General features: G+C 46.6%; 2 protein-coding genes across 3 annotated transcripts in view; one reads left to right on the plus strand and one right to left on the minus strand.

Annotated features, from left to right (window-relative positions):
* Positions 1–13,474, plus strand: part of Mrps27 (mitochondrial ribosomal protein S27) — an 85,137-nt gene extending 71,663 nt beyond the window's left edge. Inside the window, exons 8-11 of the mRNA XM_006994416.4 lie at positions 4,825–4,927; positions 7,247–7,389; positions 9,790–9,963; positions 12,273–13,474. Of these exons, the coding sequence (XP_006994478.1) occupies positions 4,825–4,927; positions 7,247–7,389; positions 9,790–9,963; positions 12,273–12,512 (660 nt within the window). The 3' untranslated portion in view covers positions 12,513–13,474. The remainder of the gene's footprint in view (positions 1–4,824; positions 4,928–7,246; positions 7,390–9,789; positions 9,964–12,272) is intronic.
* Positions 13,475–20,351: 6,877 nt separating this feature from the next.
* The window catches only part of Map1b (microtubule associated protein 1B), a 100,932-nt gene continuing 96,048 nt past the window's right edge, over positions 20,352–25,235 (minus strand). For both annotated transcript variants that reach the window (XM_006994415.4, XM_076552120.1), the window contains 2 exons: positions 24,636–24,874; positions 20,352–22,897 (listed from right to left, as the gene is read on the minus strand). In XM_006994415.4, the coding sequence (XP_006994477.1) occupies positions 22,742–22,897; positions 24,636–24,874 (395 nt within the window). In that variant the 3' untranslated portion in view covers positions 20,352–22,741. The remainder of the gene's footprint in view (positions 22,898–24,635; positions 24,875–25,235) is intronic.

A 25,235-nucleotide genomic window follows, 5' to 3' on the forward strand; every position in this document is an offset into this window, starting at 1 on the left:
TTCTGCAGTGAGTCATGGATCGTCGCTGACAGCCAGACATGGCAGGCTGAAGAAGCAGGTGGGCAGCCAGTTTTGACCGTGAGCTAGTGTGGTTAATACTGACTGTCTTGTTTGTGTCAGAGTTTTCCTACAGTTGCTCCACACCAGTTGTGTTCCAGAATGTGCAGCATGCCAAGCTTTGGCTTCAGCGCTTGAGTGGGATATTTACTTACGGTTTACTGTTAGCCTAAGGAACCAGTGGTGAGAACAGCAGAAACTGATACTAAACGGCACTTGCTCTGTACTGTACTCTGTTCTTGGCTCTTAGATGTATTGATGTCTTTAATCTTCACAGGGAGACTGAGGCATGGAGGTAGTACAGAATAACCGTGGCACCGGTAGATGATGCCAGGCATTGTGGTCCTGTGTTCTACCCTTATTCAGTAGCAGATCAGAAAACCTCCGTTTGGATAGGAGCGGAAATGTCCTCCAGTCCAGCGCTCATTCCACAGACCTGAAATGTTCTGTTTTACTGAGTGTCATGACCTGTGGTATAGCTTATAGTCACAATTAAGTTATTAAGTATATATTGAACCTCCTTTTTAATCAGTCGCCAATTACTACAGACTTAGCAGTTAAACAGACCTTTTCTGCTTGTCGCCTAGCACTTTAAAACAAACGAGGGCCTAGGGAGATGGCTCAGTGCTTAAGAGCGCCTATTGCACTTGCAGGGGAACTGGGTTCGGATCCCAGCACCCACGTGGTGCCTCACAGCCATCTAAAACTGAGTTCCAGAGGACCCGCTACCCCGTTTAACCTCCACAGACCCCAGGCATGCACATGTGCACATACACACACGTGTATGTGCAAAACAAGCATGCAGTTACAAAATTAGGACCTAATGAGTACTACACAAGAGAAGTCAATGAAAAGCCCTCCTTGAAGAGTTTTCCTTGTTCTTTAAACTGGAATTGGTTAGAAAGGGAAAATACCTAAGGAGGGATTTACAAGGCTATTATGTGAAAGATGAATCATTGTTAGCTAGTTAAAGAGGAAATGCATATGCCAAACTGGCAGGAAAGAACACGGTAAGCGAAAAGGTGCTAACGGAAGCTGGGCACAGTGGTACATGTCCATAACCCCTGCTCCTGCAGAGACTAAAACAGGAGGATTGCTTGAGTGCCCAGAACTGGAGACTCAGTGTTACCTGGGCAACGTAGTGAAGACCCAGTTGGGGTTGGGGGAATAGGCTGGAGGAAGACGGGCCACGTCACGTGTGCTTACCGGGCAGGGGAATACCATGATCGTGATGGTTGATGTCCCAACAACCAAGAGGATGTCAGGGGCATGGGCTGTGAGTGAGCTCAGACTAGGCCATTTTGCTGTCATCCAGAAATAGTGAGGCGTTTTCTAGTTTTAAACAGGAGAGTGTTATAATCAGATTTGTGCTTTGAAGCCGTCCCTCAGTTGGAAGGTGGGGCGGGTCAGAGCAGGGGAGGGGTCGCTGTAGACAGACTAGTTTAGAGATTTAGGGAGTTTGAGAGGAGCTGATGATAGAGGAGCAGCCACTATGAGGTGGAACCAGAGTGCCCACTCAATACTTGGGGACGTAAATATCAGGTGAGGAGGAGCCAGATACAGATGTGCGGATCAGATGTCAGGTCCTCGGTTTCCAACTCACCTGGACGAAAAAGGGATGTATACTTGCAAAAGGAACTCTGGGGAAAAGATAGTTTTGTAAGGAAACAGTTAATTTGGCTCTGGCCATGTTGCATACTTGGGATACTTTGAAGCAGTCCAAAGATTTCTCAGTTGAACTTCTGACACTTTTGGAGCTTTACATCTGTATGTAAATGTGTGCAAATGATCTCGAGAGAAAAGCAAATGGAAATCAATGTCATATACATAACAGATGTCAGCATACATATGTCAAACACATACACACAAATTTGTGTCAGTCACAAATTAAGGAGGAAATTTGGAGTGTGTTGGACCACACAAACCATGGAAAGAATGGCCTAGGAGAAAGGGTAGATAAGATGGGAATAACGCAGGGTCATTGAATTTACTGACATCAGAGCAGTAAGTGGTCCATTTTATCTCCATAGAGAAACAGCAGGGAGCCAGATTAGGATGGATTAGCGGGGGATTGAGAAGTGTACAGAAGAGATAGCAAGTAGAGGTGACTTGGGGTGTCTAGTTTGTGAAGAGAAGTGGGGGAGGAGGAGAGAAGATGAAGGCATAGCATAAAATGGGCCAACCTCGCTGAAGTGGCTCCTGGCAGTCCACACTACCGGTAGAGGATGCTCTAAAGTGCTTGGGACCAAAGTGTTTTGGAGTTCAGATTTGTTTAAACTGTGGAATGTTTGCAGTGAGATACATTGGAGGCAGAACCAAATCTTCATCCATGTTTTATGTATACTTTAGACACTTACCCTAAAGGTGATATTTATGCATTATGTTTAATTTGCATATGAAATGTGTCATGTAATGTGACATTTTCTGCTTTCAGAGTTCAATGAGTTCTAAAGCTTGGAATATTTTGGGTTTTCAGATTAGGGATGCTCAACTCATGTCATCTCAGACCCTGCCAACAAACTCTACTGGTCCCAGCATGTCACAGATAGCTATTGCTTGTATATTTGCCGGCCATTCAGCTTCCAGTTCCTGTTCTAATCCTGATACTGTGGCTCATCTTTTCTGCACAGAAAAAAAAAAAAAAAAAAAAGTTTCAGACAGTGAGATGGTCCAGTGGGTGGGTGCTTACCATCAAACCTGATGACCTGGTTGATCCCTAGAATCCACATGGTGCAAGGATCGAACTGACTCATACATGTTGTCGTCCCATCCCCCGCTCCATACAGGCATGTGCTCACATATATACATAGACATACTAAAACAAATAAGTATTTGAAGCCAGCCTGGTCTACAGGAGCAAGTTCCAGGCTAGCCAGGACTACATAGTGAAACTTCTCAAAAACAAAATTCAATTGAAAAGTAAGTATAAGAAAAGGCTTCTTAAGGACTGAGGAATCTGAAGGCAGACATCCACGGCTGGGCCCCTGGTGGAGCACTGGGAGTCTAATTAGTGAGTAAGAAGAGGATTTATATGAGCGAGAATTGTTGAAGCCAAGGTTGGATAAAGCACCGGGACAAATAACCAAATGAATGGAAGCACAGGATCTATGAACCAAAGGCTGAGGGGCCCCCAACTGGATCAGGCCACCTGAACGGGTGAGACAGTCATTTGGCTTGATCTGTTTGGGAGGCAGCTGTGCATTGGTGCCAGGTCCTGGGCTCGTTGCATGAGTTGGCTGTTTGAATCCTGGGACTTATGCAGGGACACTTGGCTCGGTCTGTGAGGGGGGAATGGACCTGCCTGGACTGAGTCTACCAGGTCAACCCCGGTCCTCGGGGGAGACCTTGATCTGGAGGAGGTGGGAATGGGGGGTGGGCTGGGGGGAGGGGTGGGCGAGAGGGGGAGAACAGGGGATTCTGTGGCTATTATGTTGAACTGAATGGTGTTGTAAAATAATAATAATAATAATAATAATAATAAAAAAACCAAAAAAAAAAAAACACGTAAGGTTTTTTGCAACTATTACTTTTAGATGTCAACTTGATGAGATTAATAAATACTTAGAAAACTGAAAAAAAAAAAAAAAAAAGAAAAGGCTTCTTACTTACTCTGGACTGGACCCACTTTTCAGTCAGGGGAGAAGCAAACTTGTCTAGATTATAGTGTCAGCTTTGGGACGTGTAGTTCAGTGGTACATTAGCAGGTGTAAGGCCCTGGGTTTGCTGTCCAGCACATGCACAAAAACCAGAATGGTTTGCATTGGAAAAGTGACCAGGTCCGTAATTAGCAGCTCCTCCTTATCTGCCCTGTGGGAGCCTATGTGGAGTTTCCTTTCCGGGGACCCACTGTTTTCCCGAGTGTAGGGAAATCTCAAGAACTGCAGGAGTCATGGTCAGGACCTTGAATACCGCAGAGCCTCGCTCTATGGCACCGCTTGCAGCTGCAGACTTCCTGCCTTCTCTGCCTCTTCCCTAGTTCTTGGGGCAGATTGTGCAGCCTGCATGTGTGCTGTGGGGAAGCGCTGCAGCGCTGGCCGTGTGGGGCATCCAGAGGATTCCAGCTCCTGGTGTCTGGGTTGTTGCCGCACCTCCTGCGAGCTCTGCATTTGTTACTGGTGTGGGGCCGCCTCAGCGAGGCTTGTGGCTTTGCCTCCTTTTTTTCTTTTCATGTCTCAAAAGACTTCAATTTTATTGCAGTACAAATTTACACCCTAGGTTGAAAGACATAGTCACTAAGTGTTTCTGATTGCCTAATTTGTTTTCAAGAGGCACAAATCTATCTAAAAGCAACTTAATGGTGGTACTTATTTTAGCAGTGTGAAGGAGTCTACGGTTGCTATGTTGTTAGTGTTCTTTCTCCCTCCCCCTGGAGCTGTGTAGTATGAAGCCGACATCATGCAGGGCCTCTTTGATGCTCTCAAGTCAGCGTGGGGCCGGAGTGGACTCTATTTTCTTTTCTTTTTCCTGACTGTAAAAGGCACTGGTTCATTACCAAAAGTAAAATAATGAGAAATGTGAAGAAGAAAACCAAAACGACTTCATGATTTCACCAGCTAGGAATCCTTTGAGTTATATATAGGGCGTTTCTGTTCTGACGTTTTTCTAATATAAATACCTTTTATTTATAGTATTGGGATAGCTTCTATACAACTTTGTTATTTCCATAAGCTTACTAAATGCAAGCTATTTGATGTCATGAAAAGGTTCACATTTTGCGTGAAGTACCCATGGCTTTAATAGGCTGTGATCTGCTGTCTTGTGTTGCAGTGGGAAGAAGAGAGGAACTTGGGGGCGTCCCTGTTGCTTCCAGGCCTAAAACAGAAGAACACAGTGGGCTTGAGCTCCCAGCTCTACGGCTGTGCGCTTCTCGGTAAGCTAAGTGAGCCGTGTTAATGCTGCTGTTTGTGGAGAGATGTGGCATGGCTTTTTGTCTCATCATAAAATTAAAACTCCATTTAAATTTACTGATGGAGTTATAACCCACTGTATAGACAACAAAATGGCCCTCCGTGGCCTTACAGTTATGAACAGTCAAGAGATGTCATAAGACCTGTCACCAGTGACAGGGTCAGAACTGATTGTGTCAGCTGTAGTGAAACTCATTTATGGTCTGTGGAGGAAGAGGGAAGCATAAAGAACGTTCTGGCACTCTGTCCAAAGAACTAGCCAGTCTTTCACAGTGTCCAGCTATAGTCCCGGAGGTCAGAAAGAGTCAAGTTCAGCTTGGGCTTTGACTTCGTTTCAGGTGAGGGAGGAGAGCTTCAGAGAGCTCACTCTGGGAGAGTCCCTGTTGGGCTTTGACTTTGTTTCAGGTGAGGGAGGAGAGCTTCAGAGAGCTCACTCTGGGGGAGTCCCTGTTGGCCCCGTGTGAGTGTACAGACCAGGTGCAGCGGTGGCTTTGGTGCCACTGCTTTGGAAGTGGGGCACGTGCAGAGGACAGCCTCGGGTGTGTGGGGTCTGGGCAGACCATCAAGCCTGACTGCATCCAGTGCACCCCAGTCACAGGGATTCATCAGATCCCCACCCCACCCCGTTCTCTCAGAAGGCAGGCCTCCGCCGAGAGGGCCTTTTCTTTGCTCTTTGCGTCTGCCTGTCTTTCTGAGGTGTAGCTCTCTGCTGTCAAAGCTTTGCCAACAAAATAGAGTGTGGGTTCTTGGATGCTGGTTCCAGTATAAGCTACTGAGAGCCCTGTCTCTCAATTTGTCAGACCGGCCAGCAAACTAAGCCCAGAGTGTTCACTCTTTTTGTTGTTGAGTTTGATTTGAAGGTTTTGTTGCTGTTTTATTTGGAGAGTTAGTTTGTTGTTTGGTTGAGACGTGAATCCCCAGCAGACCTTGAATTCACTGTGTAGTCACACAGGAATACTGTGAACTTCTGATCCTCCAGCCTCTACCTCTTAAGTGCTAGAATTACAGGCATGCCTGATTTATGTGATGCTGTGAACTGAACCCAAGATCTTAGGTGAGCCCTTTACCAGCGAGCTATGTATCCTCAGCCTTGGTTTTGGGCCTTCAGAGATAAGTTCTTGCCATAGCCCAGGCTAATGTCAAACGTGAGTCTTCCTGTGTCCTCTCCCTAGGCGCTGTGACTGCAGGTGTATGACACCATATCCAGCCTGCAGCTCTTGTTTGAAATTGCATTTTGCTGATTTGCTTCCTATTTAGCTATTGATTTGCATTTTTCCCTTTTGTGTTCAGATTAATGTTCAGGACTGCTATACTGCATGGCTCATTCAGAAAGTTGGCAAGGCTAAGAAAATGTACTTGGCTGTTGTTTATGGGTAGAGGCCCTGGTCCCATGTGATAGGCAGCCTTGCCATCAGACACCCTGCCCCCATCTCTGCTCTGCTTGTGTCTGCTCTGCCCCCTCGCTGGACTCAGGCCAGCAACCCAGAATGATCCCCGTCCAGCCCAAGCACCTTAGAGATCTAAAATTAGCCGTCACTGAGGAGCTTTGTCTGCTGGTATCCTCCTGTGGCTTCCCAAATCCTCCTTCCAGGAAAGATGGCTGGAGGCAGACTTAAGACCCAGCTGCTCAAGGTGACTTTGCTCGCCAGTGCTTAGAGGGCTCTGGTCCCTGGTGCTGAGGCCCCTGGACTTCCCAGGATCCTCCTACCCCACCACAGCCTGTGTGACGGTTTGGGGGACCCAGGGGAAATTCAGGCCCCGTGAGCCAGAAGGTTGCTAGGACTCTGATGTAAGAACTGATAATACTCAAAGAAAAGAAGATTTAGGGTCGTTTGTTTGTTTTCTCCTTTCTCTTTTCATAAAGACAATAGATTGCCCGTTTGGCTTTTTTCAAAACCCATCACACATTTCCTGGCAGAGGAACATTGTCAGATGTTCACAGGATTTTCACAGTAGGAAAGTTGTGAAGTTTTTTTTTTTTCCTTGGGAAGGTTTTGGCCTTGAAACAAAAATAGTGTTTCCGTCGTCTTATGTCTTCAGGGCAACCTTCTGTAGAAAAAACTCTGTCAGTTTCTCACAGTTCCTCAGCCCAGTGATTCATGGGCTCTAGTGGGTCTCCAGACAGATGAAACACGTAAAACCAATTCACAAAGCTTGCGTTTAAAATGTCAGGCTGCGGTCCCTCACCTAGGCTGGTGTTTGCTGGTGCCTTCCCCAGCCTTGGGCTGCAGACATGCTCGGGAGACCCAGCTGAGGAGTCTTTGTGGTTCTTTTGGCCACAGGAAAGGTGGAGCTGCAGCGAGGGCTGCGGGCCGTGTACCACGACATGCCTCTGATGTGGGCACCAGGCTACCTTGACAGAGCCCTTCGAGTGATGGAGAGGGTGGCCTCCTCCCCCGAAGACCTCAGGCTGTGTGGAGAAGCGGTATGTTCCTGCACCCCCACTCCGTCAGATGGAGTCGTCGCTGTTGCTGTTCGTCTGGGTGGTTCGAATTTGTTCTGTTGGCTTCCCCTCCCCCGCTCTCTATGTTTGTCTAGAGTTGGTATTTATTCTGTGGAAAAGGATGAAAAGAAACCACAATGTTACTGACAAGAAGGCAATGGGAAATAAGATTATTGTTGATTCATTCATATACCTCGTTATGTAAGAGGAAACTGTCCCCTCCTCTGAAATTCAAACTCAGCTCAATAAACACCATCCTCTTCACCATCCCCTACCCCCATCCAAACGGAATTAAAGGTGGCGTAAGAAAGATTAAATAATCTTGGTAGATTTATACCTCATGTAGTCTGGAAAGACTAGATAGCAACTTTCTTTACTATCCTTGGCTCTTAGTATTTGCCTCCCAAGTATAAGTTCCTGAGTTCGGATGCTCAGAACCACCCAAAAAGCCAGGCACAGCAGTGCATGCTACAGTCTCGGTAATGGCAGCCTTGGAAGCATGCTTGAGAGACATGGATCGCTGGAAACTCACTGGCTGACTAGCCTGGACTACTCGGCGAGGTTCCAAGGCAAGAGGCCCCATCTCAAACAAAAAAAGCAGAAAATGCCTAAGAGTGACACCTGAGATTGTCCTCTGAAGTCCACATGCAGACACACGAACACCCAGCCAGTCTTCATCAGCCACACAGAACCTGGATACTGGAGAAGACTCGCCTGTCTTCCTTCCCGTGGACTGTCCTGTGGTACATGTCTGATGCTGTCTGTGTCACATGGTCCTGCCACTTTGCCTGTCTGAAACATTGTCTTCCCACCTGTGCCAAAGTTCTTTTCTCAGTCACCTGAACCCCAACACTGAGTTCCCTAGGCACAGCCAGACTAGGAAACAGCGGCTTTACATAGAACAAAGTTCATTTCTCAGTCACCTGAACCCCGACACTGAGTTCCCTAGGCACAGCCAGACTAGGAAACGGCGGCTTTACATAGAACAAAGTTCATTTCTCAGTCACCTGAACCCCGACACTGAGTTCCCTAGGCACAGCACTAGGCATAGACTAGGAAACGGCGGCTTTACAGCGGCTTTACATCGAACACCATGCCCTCCCGGCCCTGCTGCTCCATCCAGAGAGGCCTTCCCAAAATGAAAGGTGGCCTTGGAGCCACTCATTTGTGTGGACTTGACCTTGAACACACTGAGGCTCACCCGAAGCTTGCATTTCAGTCAGGAGACACTCAGTCCGGTACCTACTGTGACACCTTATGCTGACTGAATCCATCACATTCTTTCCCAGTCGTTATAACCAAGGATACACACTTGGAAATGTCCAAGGATACACACTTGGAAGTGTGTGTGTATGAAGCTGGCTGTACTCAGTGTTGGTAATTAAAAACACAAGTTATGCACAAATCCTTCACCAGGGATAATTCTTTCTAATTTCAGCCAACTTTGCATTCTTTTTATTCTGATTTATAGGAATATATTCAAATGTCAACAAGAATGTGATATATAGCGCATAAAGTATTAGCAGCAATAAAGCCTTGGAGCTTGGTGCTTTGTTCTCCTGTGACATTGATGGAGTTAATCAGCATCCAAGCAGGTGCTTCTGCAGGCTTGGCTGCTATTTCCTTCCCATCTCTAATGACCAAGCCCTGCGTGGGTTAAGGGGGGTGTACCACATGGTGGAGGTGGGGGAGTAAGAGAGCCAGACAAAAAGACCCTCCCTGTTTTCAGTTGCTTACTATTTAAGTCACAGAAACACCCTCGTTAAAATGAATTTCCTGTGTGCATCTCCGGCCGTGGCCAGCAGCTTCTATGGATTAGACTGATCCCTAATTTATACTAGTCTGTGAGCTGAATCTTGCCGGGGGTAGAGGGGTGGTGCCCATAGCCTGTGGCTTCACCATGCATTCAGAATAGCCTTTTGTTGTTTGTGGTCTATGGTGGTCTTTTCTTTCCCTTTGTCCCAATTCCAGACGACTCCAAAGACAGACATGAAAGTGGGGGAGGTCCTTTAGTGCCCATCAAACGTAATTCCTGGGTTCCTACCTGGCTAATTGCAAACAAACTCAATTTACCATTGTGCTAATCACTGGGACAGGTGATTCTTAGCTCATGTCTGTAGCTTTTGTTTTATACTGAGTTCTTCATGCTGTCTGAGAGGGCATGGCTGATGTACAGAGCTGTTGTGTTTCCTTCTTTTTTCCTTGTTTGCAGCACTGGGAATTGAACCCAGCACCTCCTGCATGTTCAGGCATTCCAGGAACCCCTGCTGTTCCCACAATGGTATCCCCAGTCTTGGGGGTCCCCCCTTTCCCTTTCTTTGTCTCTGACCTTCACAAAGTCCAAACAGATGATGTCACTCTGACCCTCTTTGTGTCCCTCAGCTCAGTGTGCTGGACGGAGTCCTGACGGTGCTGACATCTCCAGCTGACCAGGCCTCAGAGGAGCCACAGCCCCAGGACGCTGAAGGCAGCTTGGGCTCAGCAAACCTGGTGGAGCAGCTAGACATCGAGGAACCAGAACATTCCAAGCTTCCCCGATACCTGGAGCGATTTAAGGTGATTCAGAGCAGCAATTGAGCCTCACCCAGCCTTACATAAGCACGCTTCTCTCTGGTGATGGACAGGCAGGCTTTTCCTGCACCAGTCACACACAAAGGCATTAAAAATGCACAGCAAGAATTGCATGTGTATTGCTTCCCAGAGGCTGTGGCCTTAAGAGAAACAGGTGGAATTTTTCTGAGTAGCACTGAGCTAATCAGTCACAGTGTTGTTCACTAAGGCAGCATGGCATCCCCAGTGATCCCTCATATGTGCCTGATGGGTGGATGATGCCTTGCCTCCTCTTAACAAGGGCCTGACTTCCACTCAGGGTGGAGTGTCTGGTCCTTTCTCTACGCTACACCAAATATGGTCGATCGGAAACCCAGTTAGACATCAGTCACATTTTCAGCATGCAGAGATAAGATTCAGGCATCTTTTATGGCTGGTGGCTGGCAGCTTTGTGCTATTCAGGGGGGTGTTAGAGATACTGCCTGACACTTCGTGACCTGTAAACAGGTTTCCAAAACAGCACTGAGCACTCAGGCTGGCTTTGAACTGTGTCCTAAGATCCTCTGCCGTCAGTGTCAGGGAAGAAGATCCATGGTCCTCCTCCATGCCTCTTTCTTGTCCATTTAATACAAAGAGAAAGAATTCCTTTCTAATTATTAAGTCATTATAATTATAATTATAATTATGAGTGTAAAAATGCCTCCTCCATGCCAGCTGGTCCACTGGGCCTCTGCACAGTGGGTAGGGAGAAATGTTGCTGGATTCTTACCCATAAGTCTGTGTCTTCTGAACCAGCAATGGGAAGCCTCCCTTATCATAGTGGGATCCCATTATATTTCAGGCAGTTGTTTCTCCGGGGACTTCTGTAAGCGAGGTCATCGCCCAGCTTCTCTCTGTAATTTGAAACTGAGAATAAAAAAATTAACGTTCCTATCATACCCCAAGAACAAAGCAAAGTGGAGAATTTATACACAGTCCTTCCTCCTAACTTTGCCTGTCAGTGTACAAAGCTTAGAGAAAATCCTCCTTCACCCTGCAGATTCTCATTCACCACGTTCTTCAACAGTTCCGAGTTTTGTCGTCCGAGGATGGAGACCTGTGCCTTCATTAACCTCTCAGCCGTCATACTTCCACAGGACGCTTTTTGAAAATTCCGAACAGAACAGAAACATATTTGTAGCCTGCTGGCTGTGACCTTAGCCGTGATAGGCCCTACTGGGCTCCCTTATTCTCACCCAACGCCTGGGTGGGGGAGCCTCGGCTTAACACGACCCAGCACTGAGCCTGTCCGGGGCTGGAGTTGTCCGGGGCTACTCCCTCACAGTTGAGATTTTATTCTGGTGTCCTTGGCTATCTCCTTGGCTTCAGACTACCTGGAAAATGATGTCAGAAAGAAACCATTTTCAGTTTGTATTTCCTTTTCTTCCTGTTAGCTGATTTTCATTAGTCTGAGGTAATCCGTTTGGGGCTCAGTTCTCTGTAATTAGACCTGTCGGCTCCTTGGAGCTCACCGGCCTTCCTCCTCCCACCGTTCTTGCTGGCCAGGCCTTATCCTGTCCTCTACGTCCCCTCGGGATGGGAATGTGGATGGACATCTGCCGCTAAGCTGCAGCTGAGGCCTAAAAGCCACTTTCTGGTGATGGATATCTTGAAGCACTTAAGTAGATTAATGCTTTTAGTACTTCTTCGGGAATACCAGGCTGACCCAACCAGGCTGCCACCTCAGATGGAGCTGTAAGCAGGCAGGAGGTAAGGGCCAAGCTGCAGGGGAGTGCAGCAGGTGGAGGCCAGCCGCGTGCCCGCACTCAGAAAGCTGGTTAGCATTAGTGAGCAATCCCTGAAATGAGTTCCAGCTGTTGGAAGAATCCCAGGGTAGGGACTCCACTGAAGTCAGTTAAATGAAAAGACAGGGATGAGCTGGCTCTGCTTTCAGAAGTCTCCGCCATCTTGTTTGCATCCTAGAATCCTGTTCCTCGGAGCTCACTGCTTGCTTAGGAGCAGGCCCGCGTGGACATGTGTGTCACACCCCTGCTGTCCTTGTGGCTTAAATAAGAGCTGAAAAGGACGCAGGAGTAGGGCGGTGGGTTTGCACTCTGTGAGTCAAGGTGGTGTGGTTCTCTGAGTAACTGCCTGCCGAGCTGGAGAAAGTAGCTCCAGGCAGCTGCACCTGGAGGAGAGCCTGGGCGCTTCCTGCAAAGCATCCTTTCCTGCGAGCAGATTGTGTGGCTGGGTAGCAGAGGACTTAATTGCTTCTCATTTCCTTTTTCTCCCACCTGCTCCCTTATCTTAATTTTTTTTCCCTTTGTTTCCAACAGGCCTCTCAGTCTAAACTGCAGGAGTTGGGCAGGATTGAGGGAGAAAGCCTTTTGACGCTGACCACCCAGCTTGTCAAAGACAAACTCCCCGCATGTGAGGCCGAGGACCTGGCTGCTTATGAGCAGAAATTGCGCGAGTGGCACCTGGAGCGGATGCAGTTGATCCAGAGGGAACAGGAGCAGAGGGAGAGAGCGAAGCAGGAATACCAGGCCCTGAGTGCAGCCAAGACTGCAGCCTAGAGAGCCCTGCTGGAGGACTGTGTGGGCCAGCCCAGTGTCCGGCACAGACAGATGGACTCAGCCTGCGCTGGCCAGCTTCTCCTTTTCTCTCAGCAAGCCATGCATAGCCCGAAAGCCACCGTGTGCTGCATGTCAAGACACTGCCCATCCAGATGTCAAGGGCCCAGGAACTAAGAAAGTGGCAAATGATTGGCCAAAGCCTCCACCTAAAATCTCTTACGGGCTTCCGGGGCTCACAGCGGAGTCCTGGGCACAGAGTGTGGAACGTTCTCAGTACCTGGTGAGGGTGATGGAAGAAGCTGCAGCTGAGGGATCGGGTCTGCAGCACAGAGTTTGACCGGTTTCTGGCCCTTGCCCAGGCACGTGGGGCCACAGGCTGCATGTCCTGAGACCTTGTGCCCCATAGTCCCGACCAGTGCAGATACCCTGGTGATTAGGCCTTGGGTGCTCCCACATTCCCGGTACCCCTTTCCCACCACACCACGCCCTCCTCTTTCCCCTCTGGGAGAAGTCCAGCACAGGTCTCCAGACCACAGCCTCACTAGATTTCTGATTGTGGGAACCCACGGTGACATTTAGAGATGTGGGGGCTTTTTGAGAGAAACTCTGCCCTGGATGTGAGGTCCTTGTAGCCTGACTGGAGTAACTTTTCCCACACATTGTCAGAGACGTAAAATGAACCTTTGGTACACGCGTGTGCACACATGTACACACAGACGACTTTAGAGCAAGCCTTCTGTTAAAGGAGAAAATGAGAAGGGATGGAACTTGAAGTGCGGAGGGGACAGAAGTCAGTGCAGACGGTCAGAAGGTGGGACCTAATTTTCCTGGAAGCCTCTCGGGGAGAGGTTCGGGGACTCGGCCTGCTGTGTGATGTGGCCTTTCAGGGCAGTGGTGCATCTTTATTCAAGGCTGTATTCTTCTATCAAAACCTGGAGAAATAAAGACGCCAAATCCTCTCAGCCCATTTATCTCTGGTGAAAAGGGGGGAGAGGGTCCTGCCCTCTTCTTACTGTTTTGAACAGCACATTTTAGGCCTCTTCCATCCGACTATGACAAGTGTAATCATGACAGTCGTCACTCACAGTCATCAGAGACTTGCGGTGTGCCAGCATCTTGAGCCCTGGGAGGTAGCACCATTATCCCCATGCTGTAAGGAAGGAGATAAAGCGAAGTTCAGCTGCTGCTGCCCCAACCCACACTGCCCTCCATGTCTAACCTCAGCCAGGGTCCTCCCAGCTGGTAGCACTGACTCATCACCAAAAGTCAGGGCTGGCATCCTGGTTTATCAAAGGCAGAGTTTTCTTGGCCATTCCTTTATAGGTCAGGATAAGTCCAGTGGCAACCAAGGAATGACCATTGCTGTTGAAGCATCTTGTTCATTCTTTGGCTCCTAATTTTCCCTCCATTCTTCTTTCCCCAATGCCCCTATTGCGATTCCAATCCTCCCTCAAAGAGACATTCCTGTCCCTGAGTCACTGCCCCGGCGGGAGCTTGCGAATTCCCCCTCAGTGCCCTGTGACTGTCCTAGGAGCTCCTGACATTCCAGTCCACCATCCCTTCCCACACACCTGTCTCCTGAATTGTGATGCCCTCTCTTCCTTGACAAGTGAGGCTTCTAGCTATAGCTGCCCTCTGCCCGTCCATTGACGTCTTCTGTGCAGTGGACAACCTTGATAACCTAGCCCAGCACAGACTTTGCTCCTTGTTCAATCTGGGAGAGCTGGGGCAAACTACCCAAGGTCTTAGGTTTGAGGTCCCTTTCTCTGCTCTTATTTCATACATGACCCCTGTAGCTGAATGATGCCCTTTGGGGAACCTTGAACCACTGCAGAAAATAAGTACAAGTAAATGGCTGGTGAGGAGGAACAAGGAATTAGAACTGGGTGTAAGGAGCATTTTTAGAAGCCCGTGTCATTTGGGTCATTGAGTGGGTACAGTCAGAGGTTCAGGTGGAGGCAGGTTTCCTGCCTGTGTACAACAAAGGATGTAGAAACGGGCTTGGCAGAGAAGCAACCCACGAGGGCTATCACCATCTGCCTCTGTTGCCTAGAGATGCTTGAGGCCCTCATAACCCATGCCAGTGAACTGAGGTTAGGACTGTCTCCTCCTGTGAGCTCTGAGGCACCACTTAAGGGCCCTCTCCCTGCTCCATTCTGATGACCTTGAGTGGCATGCTTCCTCTGCCTGTATGGAATCTGACCCTCTGCCGGCTCTCCTGGCCTCCCGTGACATAGACATCACTGTGGCAGGCCCATTTCCCTGAGACTCAATCTGTAGCTCCTGACATACCAAAGTGAGTCAGGTTTCGGCTTTGCTCTGTGTCGGTCTTCCTTGTCTCTGGGCTCTTCTAATATGGTAGGTAAGACAGTCTTGCTGTGTAGCCCAGGCTAGCCTCACACTCGAGCTTATCCATCCTCTGCCTCCTAAATACTGAGATGGCAGGTGTGTGCCCCAGAGAAGTGGGCACCATTTGGAATCAAATGGAGCCAGTGAAGAGAAGAGAATATTCATTTTGAGTGCTTCCTTGCCTGGCTTCCCACTGCCATGGAATTGAAGAGATTGAACCCAGAGCCCACCCTCATCCCTCTAGGCTTTATTGAACCATCCTCAGGGCACATTTGCAGTCCCCCTTTGCCTGTCAGCTCCTGTCCAGTTTGTGAATTCTGGATGAATTCTCTGAACTCACCAGTGAGAGTGCCACCAGACCTTAAACTCCATGAAGACAGGAGCTCTTCCCTTCTAAAGTACTGTATCCGGAGAACAGTAATCACCGTGACTGAGTAGACTTTCCTCTAAGGTTGGAAATCTGAAGACTGAGTTGTATTTCTCTCCCAAGAGAACTACTGACATGCCGGGCGGTGGTGGCACACGCAGGTGAATCTTTGTGAGTTCGAGTCCAGCCTGGTCTACAAAGTGAGATCCAGGACAGGCTCCAAAGCTACACAGAGAAACCCTGTCTCAAAAAAAAAGAAAGGGAGGGAGGGAGGGAGGGAGGGAGGGAAGAGAAAGGAAGGAAGGAAGGGAGGGAGGGAGGGAGGGAGGGAGGGAGAGAGAGAGAGAGAGAGAGAGAGAGAGAGAGAGAGAGAGAGAGAGAGAAAGAGAGAAAGAAAGAAAGAAAGAAAGAAAGAAAGAAAGAAAGAAAGAAAGAAAGAAAGAAGAAAGAAAGAAAGAAAGAAAGAAAGAAAGAAAGAGAGAACTACTGACATGCATGAGGAAACCTGTAATTCAGACCCAGTGAAATTTGTCCGGTGGAGTTTTTACGGGGAGAGAGCATATCAGAATGATCACTGTCCCACTTGTATCCTGCTTACCTGCTTACCTGCCTCCAGGCAGACAACTAGAAAGCAAAGAATCCAGAAGCCTACACCACCACACCCAGCAAAAGCTAATATTTATTGATCGTTCCTAGCCAGATAGCATATTACACCCTTTGTATGCAGTGTGGTAATTAACCCATAAGAACGTGATGAGTATTGTTGCAGCTGGGCTTCCCCCATGTATGAAAACAAAGTCTTAGAAGCACCAAGGCCACCCTCAATGGGCCGGAGAGCCGGAGTCAAGCCGGCTCAGACTGGCGGGTCCTTGTTTGGAATACCCACCCCCACACAACCTCCCACACAAAAGCAGGCTAGACGACAAGGACTCAAATGGAGTGATCCAAAGAAGGTAGGTAATGGGGGGGAGAAATTCAGGGAAAGAGGAAAACCAAGGGAAGGGCACAATTATGTGGGGGCAGGGCAGGCTCCCTCCTGCTGGGAGCCCTCCAAGAGTAGTCTCCTGCACACCGCAGCAGCTTCCTCCAAGGGCCATGGCAGTCAAGTACATATTTGTGATCCCCGTTCTTTCATTGGCTGGTGGCACTGTGGGCCTCCTCCTGGCATACTACCATGTGGAGGCCCACAGAGGTTTCCTAGTGAGATCAGAACTTGCTTTACTCAGCAGGGCTGCATTAAGAGATGGATTGACCACATGCATGGTCACCAGGTGATCGGAAGAGTCTGCACTTGGCTGTGCTGGGGGAGGTCTTTTGCTCCACCCCCTTGGCATTCCTTTAAAAGCCCTTTAGCAGAGCCAGAAGGGGCTGGAGGGTTTAGATCCAGGCCCTCCCGAGGCTATCCTATGTTTTTGTTTTGTTTGTTTGTTTGTTTCGAGACAGGGTTTCTGTATGTAGCCCTGGCTGTCCTGGAACTTGCTCTGTAAACCAGACTGGCCTCAGAAATCCACCTATCTCTGCCGAGGGCTGAGATTATGGGCATGCACCACCACCGCCCAGTTTATCCTATGTTTCTATCTCTCTCTCTCCCCTCTGTATTTCTATCTAAATATTTCTCACTTCTCTCTACTCAAGAGTACCCTGGGGGGAAAGTGGGGGCCTCCCACACTTTCCTAGTATGAGACCGGGAACCATGCATCACCAGTGGCAGCTCTCTGGGGGAGCCTGGGGTAAAACCCAAGACGGTGCTTCTCAAATGGGAGTAGTTTCCTTCTGGGGCACCTTTAGTAATGTTTGTTGGTATTTTTGACACTCAGCTAAGGGGCTGCTATTGGGATCTCCTGAATAGAGACCAGGAATGCTGTAAACATCTCAGAGAACACAGAGCCCCCTATCACACACCTCAAGAACTCCCCTAGTCTAAAATATTAATAGTTCAGAACCCCTGGACTAAGACCTATGGGCAGGGCACCCAAGAGACTTTCTGCCTTGATAGCATAAACTGGGAGAGCCTTTTCTGACCATATATGCATATGAAATACACAGTGAAGGACAGATTATTATTCTTTCCGGACACGGTTCCTCGGGGAAAGGGGCAAGTGATGACTTGTATGAATTAGCTTCCCGAGAAGTGGACTAGAAGTCTGCAGTTCCCAAACGAAGATGCTGCGTCATGACCATGGGAGTCCGGACTGTGGTTCTGTTGGCGCCCAATAGCCTCCCCGGATGTGGATGAGAAGAGCTAAATGTCTGAAATGGGCTCAGAGAGTTTCTTTCGGCTCCAGTGAATTGTAACAGCAGAAAATGTGATGTGAACTTTTCAACAATGAAAATTATAAATATTGTAAAACCCCACCTTAAAAATGAGAGCCATGAGCAGGGCTTTCCAGCAGTGATATCTGGAAGCTTGCCTTGTAGTCTAACAATTTCTTGGCTCAAGTCAACTCTTCTTCCTCTGGTTTGGGCCCTTGCTTACGGCCCTGAAGATGCCTATTCCCTGTACAGAAATGAGGAAGCTTGAAAAAGCAACAGTGGCAACGTGCCTTAGACCATGTGACTCAAATATGTTCAAATATTTGTCTAAAGCAAGATCATTGCCTAGTCTGTGTGTGTGCTTACTGAGATCACGTATGCACAACAGATTCCAGATCTGCCCTTGACACGTTCAGAAGACAGGGAGTTTATTCTTGTCAAACCCATCAGAAAATAAATTCCATTATGGGATTTAAATGCCAGATCAAGGGCTATGGATAAAAAAAATTATATGTGATTTATAAGCAGAAACTGTCTTTTGATTACCTAGTGGTATAAAAGCATTTCCTTTATTATTATTATTAATTTTTATTTCTTCATCTTCAGAGTTCAAAATGCTAATCCTTAAACTACCCTCAGAAGTTGTCTCCCGAGTGATGTTTCCTCCAGTGTGCGGGCCACTGCCAGGGTGTGTGTTTCCCAGCCTGTGGCTCACCAGTCATCAGATGCCCACTTGATTACAAAAGTCATATTCAGGAGCCTCCTCCTTGTGAGCACAAAGTCCTTCCCCTGAGGAGCCATTGGCTCAGCTATAACAGACACCAAACATCCGTTCAGGGCCCTCTCAGCCCATCACCGTAGCTAGGGAGCCTACCATGAAACGCCTGATCATGGTGGCAAATTCTAGGTGACAAGAAAGCCAAAGATGTCTCAGCACACGAGCGAACTTTTGCCACTTTGTATTTTATTGTGGAACTGAGTTTCTGATTTTTTTTTTCTTTTTTTTTTCCTTTACATCAAATATCCTCAATGGAAGAGGGGATATTGCACACAAATATCATAAAAGCACTACATATTACTTTCACTGGAAGCTAATTTTTCTACATTAGATATGACTGGATAGGATGGAAGTGATGCAGGATTATAAGACATAATACCATACACAGCTGCAGACCGACACAAACACCATTCAGAACAAGAGAGAGGAGTGAGCTGCTTCTCCACAGCCGGGCTCAGGACTGCACGCTGCCTGCGGTGCAGGAAAAGCAAGACTAGGAACCATCACCGGGGCGAGGGCAGCTGAGCGGAGCCGCTTCTCCAGGGCTCCCGATTGCGGAGCTGTGCGCGTACGCGTGCGCGTGCGGAGAAGCCGGTTCTTCGTTATTTTCCTTCCTTTTCGGTTTTTGATGTTGCCTTGGAAATGAATTCATAAAGTCACAGTTTTCTGTTTTGTTATGTTTTTGGAATAGTGAATAGTTTTTAACACCAGGTGAAGAAAACCTAATTATTATTAAAGCGGTGCTCATCCGTAGGCTGCTTTTGATGTGTGTGTGTTGTTCAGCTGGTTAAATGATAAAAGCTTACAGTTCCTTTCACATGGAAACAGAATCTTTTCTCCTAAATCTGAAGTACAAAAGGAAAAAAGACAGGAAAGTCATTATCCTAACTCACAAATACCATTGCCAAGCAGGAACCTCCTGTGACAGGCGTCAGAAGAGGTAAGCGAGGCAAGCTAAGCAACTCCAGAATTGTAGCGCGCCGCTGCCGGGAGCCGAGACTGGTAACAGAAATGGAAGGCTGGCAAAATTTCCATTAGCAAATAATTAAATTTATAAAATGAGTATTAGAAAGCTCCTAAGTTTCATAAGCTATTGGAAACACTTAAAACATCCATATACACTGGGGAAACCATTCACTATAATATGTAACATTAAGAAAAAATTTGTTTTTTCTTTCGAATTCCATGGAAAATGGTGTTTGGGGTGAGGGGTCGGTCACTGTATCCAGTCCCACCACAAGACTGAGAAAGCATGCACGGGGCTTGGGGTTTGGGAAAAGAGGATAGAATTGGTTAAAATTGAAATGGAGGATTATCTCTAAGATTTAGTCTCTGTGGAATTTTGTTTACACTACCAAAAAGGTCATGATCAGGAGTGCTAGCTCAATAGAATCCCGTCATTTAAAGAGGGTGGAAATTCCTTCCACTCAAATATTCAATCTATACAATCAGATTAAGAATCATATGCACAAATCTTCTAGAAGTCTGTGTCGGTTTTTAGTTCTCACCACAAATGTACATGGTCCATTGTGATGGCTACTTCTAAACTAATTGTGTATGTATGGAAGTAGCAAAATCAGATTAGCCACACTGGTAGGAGAGGTGCCTGGGACATCAGGAGTCACCTGTAAAGCAAATGCAGTTCACCCTGGTGTCCTCGGCTCCATGGCCATCGCTGAGAACAGGGGGGTGCAGGAGGGTGCTGCCAGATTGTGTAGGAAATCAGAGCCAGTTTTGAAAAGTATTGTCCCCATTGATTCTGTAGAAATACCAATAACAAGTGTGGGGTAGAGTGGTTATAACTGAAGGCTGGCTATGGCTCTTGTATATTTATATTTTTTAAGACAAAATAATATATAGGCTAAATAAATTTAATTGGGAATCTGGAAAGTAGCTCCATCTTCTATGAAAGAAAAGTCAGCCAGAGGTCTGGATTTGGCAAGAAGGCTAGAAACGGCTTCTTTTCTCGTGCATTATGCAGCCCAACCCAATAGCTACCATTAATTAACTAACTTGTATGTATTCAGTTTGTCTCACGAAGTATGAAACAAATGAGTTTATAGTCAATGAAGTCTGTTTTCATCACAATGACTTTTCCATCATATTCTGTACCTTTAATGTGTTTACTTTTACGGGTTCAAAAGAAATAGGATAATAAATAAAAACTGCATTCCTAGAGACGCCTAACAAAAATAGAATATTAATTTTCTTTAAAAAATTAAACATTTGGAAAAATGTGATTCACAGCGTTAAGTAGACTGCACAGGTCCTCAGTGAGGGGACCCTGGAGAAGCATTGTTTAAACCCTCAGAGTAAATAGCAGTGCGAAACATATACTTCACAGACAAAAATCAACTAAAATGTAAATTCTGAAATAAATAACTAACATAGAAAATAAAATGAGGTCATTGTTCACTACTCCGTAGATCTTAAGAGTCTGCAGGAAATGTAGTGTGACAGAACACAGCACAGTTGTCGCCGAGAAGTACGCCATCTCTGAACCCTGGTACATGGATCTGCCACTTGAGACTGGGCATCAATTCTCCTCGTGATCTGGCTTCATAGGTCTGTGGTTCAGTGATGACATCAATGGACATTATGTCTGAACTCTACATGGTGAGCATAGGAGTTGGGAATTCATTTGTTTTCACTCTATTATTTCTTTTATTTAATGTTTTCCAGAAAAGAAAGCCCCTGAGCAAATTGGTGCTGGGGTTCTTCTGAACTTGGCTCTTTTAACCTCATGGTGGACAATCTTGAAAGGAGAAGGTGGGACAGACTGAGGGATGCACTTAAGGCCCTAAGCAGTAGCCTACCCTGCTCTCCACCGTCTCTCAAACAGCACGTCCTCAGACTTTCATGATATGAGAGTCAAAGGGTGGGAGGTACCACCACTTCTGGTGCTTAGAGGTTTGTAATAAATAGTATGACTTCGATATCAGACTTCAAATCTTGCCAGAACCTCAAAAAAAAACTTCAATTTTTTTTGTCTTATAAAACACTAAAAAAAAAGACCATCAGTTGAAATTTTCTTTGCATTTTCCTGTAAATGAAAACACTCATTGAAAAGTTCATCTATGAAAAGTTCTCGCGTATCTAAAAAAAAAAAAAAAAAAAAAAATCTTCTGTACATGTGTTCCCGTAATTGTGTTGAAATTAATGGAAAAATTAAAATAGCCAATGCAAGACAAAGGAAGGCAAATACTGTACACTTGCTGGGAACCTCTTCCACCACAAGATTCACTGTTTTCCCAGTTCTGATCATAGAAGCCATTTCCATCTTGAACTTGAAGTAGTTAAAGAAGCTAGGAAAGGTGCAACTCGTCTGGCTGCATCACCGGAAGTGGTGGTCTTCAGCAAGCACTAAACCGTTGGACCAATCAGATGAGCTTCTAGTACCTTCCCTCCCCACAGGCTCCTTTACCTGGAGTATCTACAATCCTACATGGATGTTTGAAAAACTTGCTGTCTCACAATAAAAAATAAGTGCATCAAGTATCTTTGTACATTCAAGTCACTTCCTAAGGCAAAATGTCTCCCATATGTACTCCCAACTGCTTTGGTATTTGCTTCAGTTAACTGGGGTGGACTTGGGTGTTGCTGCATGCAGGTTGACTTGGTGTGGACTAAGTGGGTGGACAAGTGCCGGGAGCATGCCTTAGATCAACCTACTCACGGTGTTGGAAAAGTCGGAGAGTTCTGACTGGGGCTCCAGCCACTCACGTGTCCAGTCTACACTTGCTACATTATGCCGTGGGCAGCCTTTATAGGAAAAGCGTTGATTTAATTAAGGCGTGAAAAAAATCTCATGCCCTCATAACAGGCTTCATTCTTTCTGTTCTTTAGAAACATGCTTTAGGAGATTCAGACTCTTTCTGATGACTCTGATGAAAACAGAACACTTTACTAGTGTAGACCACAGAATAGCTGCTGTCAGAGAAAATGCAGACCTAGTTGCTGGTGTCTTCCGTATGCCCCATCCTGCCCACTCTTTCTCCCTGGGCATCACGTCAGAACTCTCCACCATGACATCGCCTTCTCTTGCATTCTTTTTCTTTCTCATTCTTTCTCTCTCATTCTCTCTCTCCTGCATTCTCTTTGTCCCTCGCTCCCCCCTCTCTCCCTCCCCTCCCTCTGCCTCTCTTTCCCTCTCTCTTACTCTCTCTAAGACAAATGCCAATACCTAGCAGAAGTCAGTTGGGTGCGCGAGTGCATGGCTTCCAAATGTTCAGCAGAGATGAATGGGGGGTAGGTAATTTTGCAGTAACTTGAATCCTATTGTGGGAATGTGGTTACTTCCCTTAGCGATCAGCAAATATTGAGAAATATTAGTGACTTGCATCACCATGACACAGTATAGCATTTGGCAGGTAATTGTTCAGTGACTTAATTAGATGAATGGACGTTTTAGAAAAGGTAGTTTCAAATTCAAGAATTTCTGGAAACAAAGTTCAAATCCTGTGGCGTGGCTGGCTTGGGTTTCTACAGTTCTATCTTGCATGCTGGGAAGGACTCATCCTGCATGACCACTGTGCTGCTGCTCGCGAGAACCATGATGTTGAGGTCTTGCTGCTTCTCGTGGGTCTCCTGGTACCATTCTCTCATCACCTCTGAGTCATGTGTTGGGATCAGAGTCACCTACAGAGGGGGAGAAAAGGGGATATTTAAAGGGCAGAGAGAGATGCCAGAAGTCAAAACAGAGCGAGGCATTGGTTGGAGCCCTAGAAGAAGGGGACAGAGGAAAAAGTTTTTCCTCAAAAAAAAAAATGCAAATGAAGTTTTCAACAGATATTTTGCAGGAACCACAACCAAGCTGTAAAAATAAAAGTTTGTTGTTGGTTTTTTTTTCATTGAAGGGAGGGGTTGGAAACTAGACTCTAAATCACCTGGGGACTTGTCAGTTCATTCATCTAAACTTCACTGTTGGTTTTTCAATGCTGTATGTAGTGTTAAGAAGTGTTTGGATTAGCTACAGCTTCTCATATTTCCCTTAACATGGGGGAAATGTTGTCTGGACTATACTCTGCTGTGGGATGGTCTGTATGTCAAATGCTCTGATTGGTCAATAAATAAAACACTGATTGGCCAGTGGCTAGGCAGGAAGTATAGATGGGACTAACAGAGAGGAGAAAGGAGGGAACAGAAAGACAGAGGGAGACACTGCCAGCTGCCGCCATGACAAGCAGCATGTGAAGATGCCAGTAAGCCACAAGCCATGTGGCAAGGTATAAATTTATAGAAATGGATTAATTTAAGCTATAAGAACAGTTAGCAAGAAGCCTGCCATGGCCATACGGTTTGTAAGCAATATAAGTCTCTGTGTTTACTTGGTTGGGTCTGAGTGGCTGTGGGACTGGTGGGTGACAGAGATTTGTCCTGACTGTGGGCAAGGCAGGAAAACTCTAGCTACAATACTCCATATTTAGTACAAGGACTTTTAGTTATTACAGCTCAAAACCCTCAGAAGGCCACCCCTTGGCCTGAAAACAAAGGCTATGTGATATAGGAGTGGGGTGCTGATTGGTACTTCTCATGTGAATACTACAGAAATATTATAAATTAATCTTACTTAAGATTCCAACACAGGTTGCTAGGTGATTATATGCAAAAACAAAAAAACAAAACAAACAAACAAAAAAACCCACAAATCAGATAACCAGTAATCACAGCCCAATAGAGACACAGACACACACAATAGATGACCAGATCTGAGAGTCTAACGTTGAATAAACAATGATACTACTCTGGAATTCCACCTGGAGACTTGATCCCTATGTCCCTAGCCCAATGACCACGCTCCCAGTTTTAGTCTACAGGTGAAACACAAGTAAGTAAAAACAATTCCTTAGCAGCAATTCCACAGACACAGGACAACTTTGATCCACACATACAATACACAACACATTGGAGGAAGAGCGATTCATTTCAGGTCATTTTACATGAACTCTTGTCTTGGGTAAGGTGCTTCTCCTCCTCTGCCACTGATGGTGGGCCTATCAAGAATTTTACTTTGGGCCAGGCATGGTAGCACACACCTTTAATCCCAGCACTCAGGAGGCAGAGGCAGGGGGGATCTCTTTGAGTTCAAGGTCAGCCTGGTCTACAGAGTGAGTTCCAGGACAGCTAGGGCTGCTACACAGAGAAACCCTGTCTCGAAAACAAACAAACAAACAAACAAACAAACAAACAAGAGTTCTACTTTGGGTTATCTTCTGTATGTTAAGCTGACTTTCTGTGCAGTATATTTCACATACAACACTCAGGAGACACCACATACGAATCCACAATCACAAAGATGCCTTTTTAAACATGGCCCCGCCTCTTTGCCTCTAGTTCTAGCTCAGGTGCAGCTCAGCTGTGAGCCTTGTGCTCTTACCTGCATGTTGCTTCCCCATTGAGCCTTCCCTTCCAACAAGGCATCCAGGACGGCCCGGCTGGGCTCCTCGGCGGCAGGGTCATTCCCACTCACCACGTAGTAAGATGACCTCACTCTCTTGAAAAATTCCACGTCAACGTTCTTACTATTGCTGTGGTTGGGAATATAGCACAGATCCAAATACACAGGCAGGCCTGGAGGCACGGTGGAGGACTTGGCCGTCTTAGTGGTTCCTGGACCTTTGGTAACAAAGACAAAGCGAGGGTCATAGCAGTGTGAAGACACCAATACATCTACTTGTCCCCAGTTGGAGCCTTGAACAAGGCATCAGACACTGGGAATTTGAGAAAATAGACCATGGTTGTTTATCATCTCAATAAGAAAAACTGAGGATGAGATGGCTTCCCTTTGCAGACAACCCATTAGGAAGTTAAAAAGAGTTTTCAGGGCTTTTCAAAGGAAGGAATTAGGTAGTAGTACTCTCCCCTCAAGGATCTACTGATGTGCACTTTAATTTGAAAAGCACTATAAGATGGTGGCTTAAACCATGGGTCCTGATGCCCATATGGATTGAACAACTAAACATGGATGGCTCAATAA

Source organism: Peromyscus maniculatus, chromosome 15, assembly GCF_049852395.1.
Source record: "Peromyscus maniculatus bairdii isolate BWxNUB_F1_BW_parent chromosome 15, HU_Pman_BW_mat_3.1, whole genome shotgun sequence".
NCBI classification, from domain to species: Eukaryota; Metazoa; Chordata; class Mammalia; order Rodentia; family Cricetidae; genus Peromyscus; species Peromyscus maniculatus.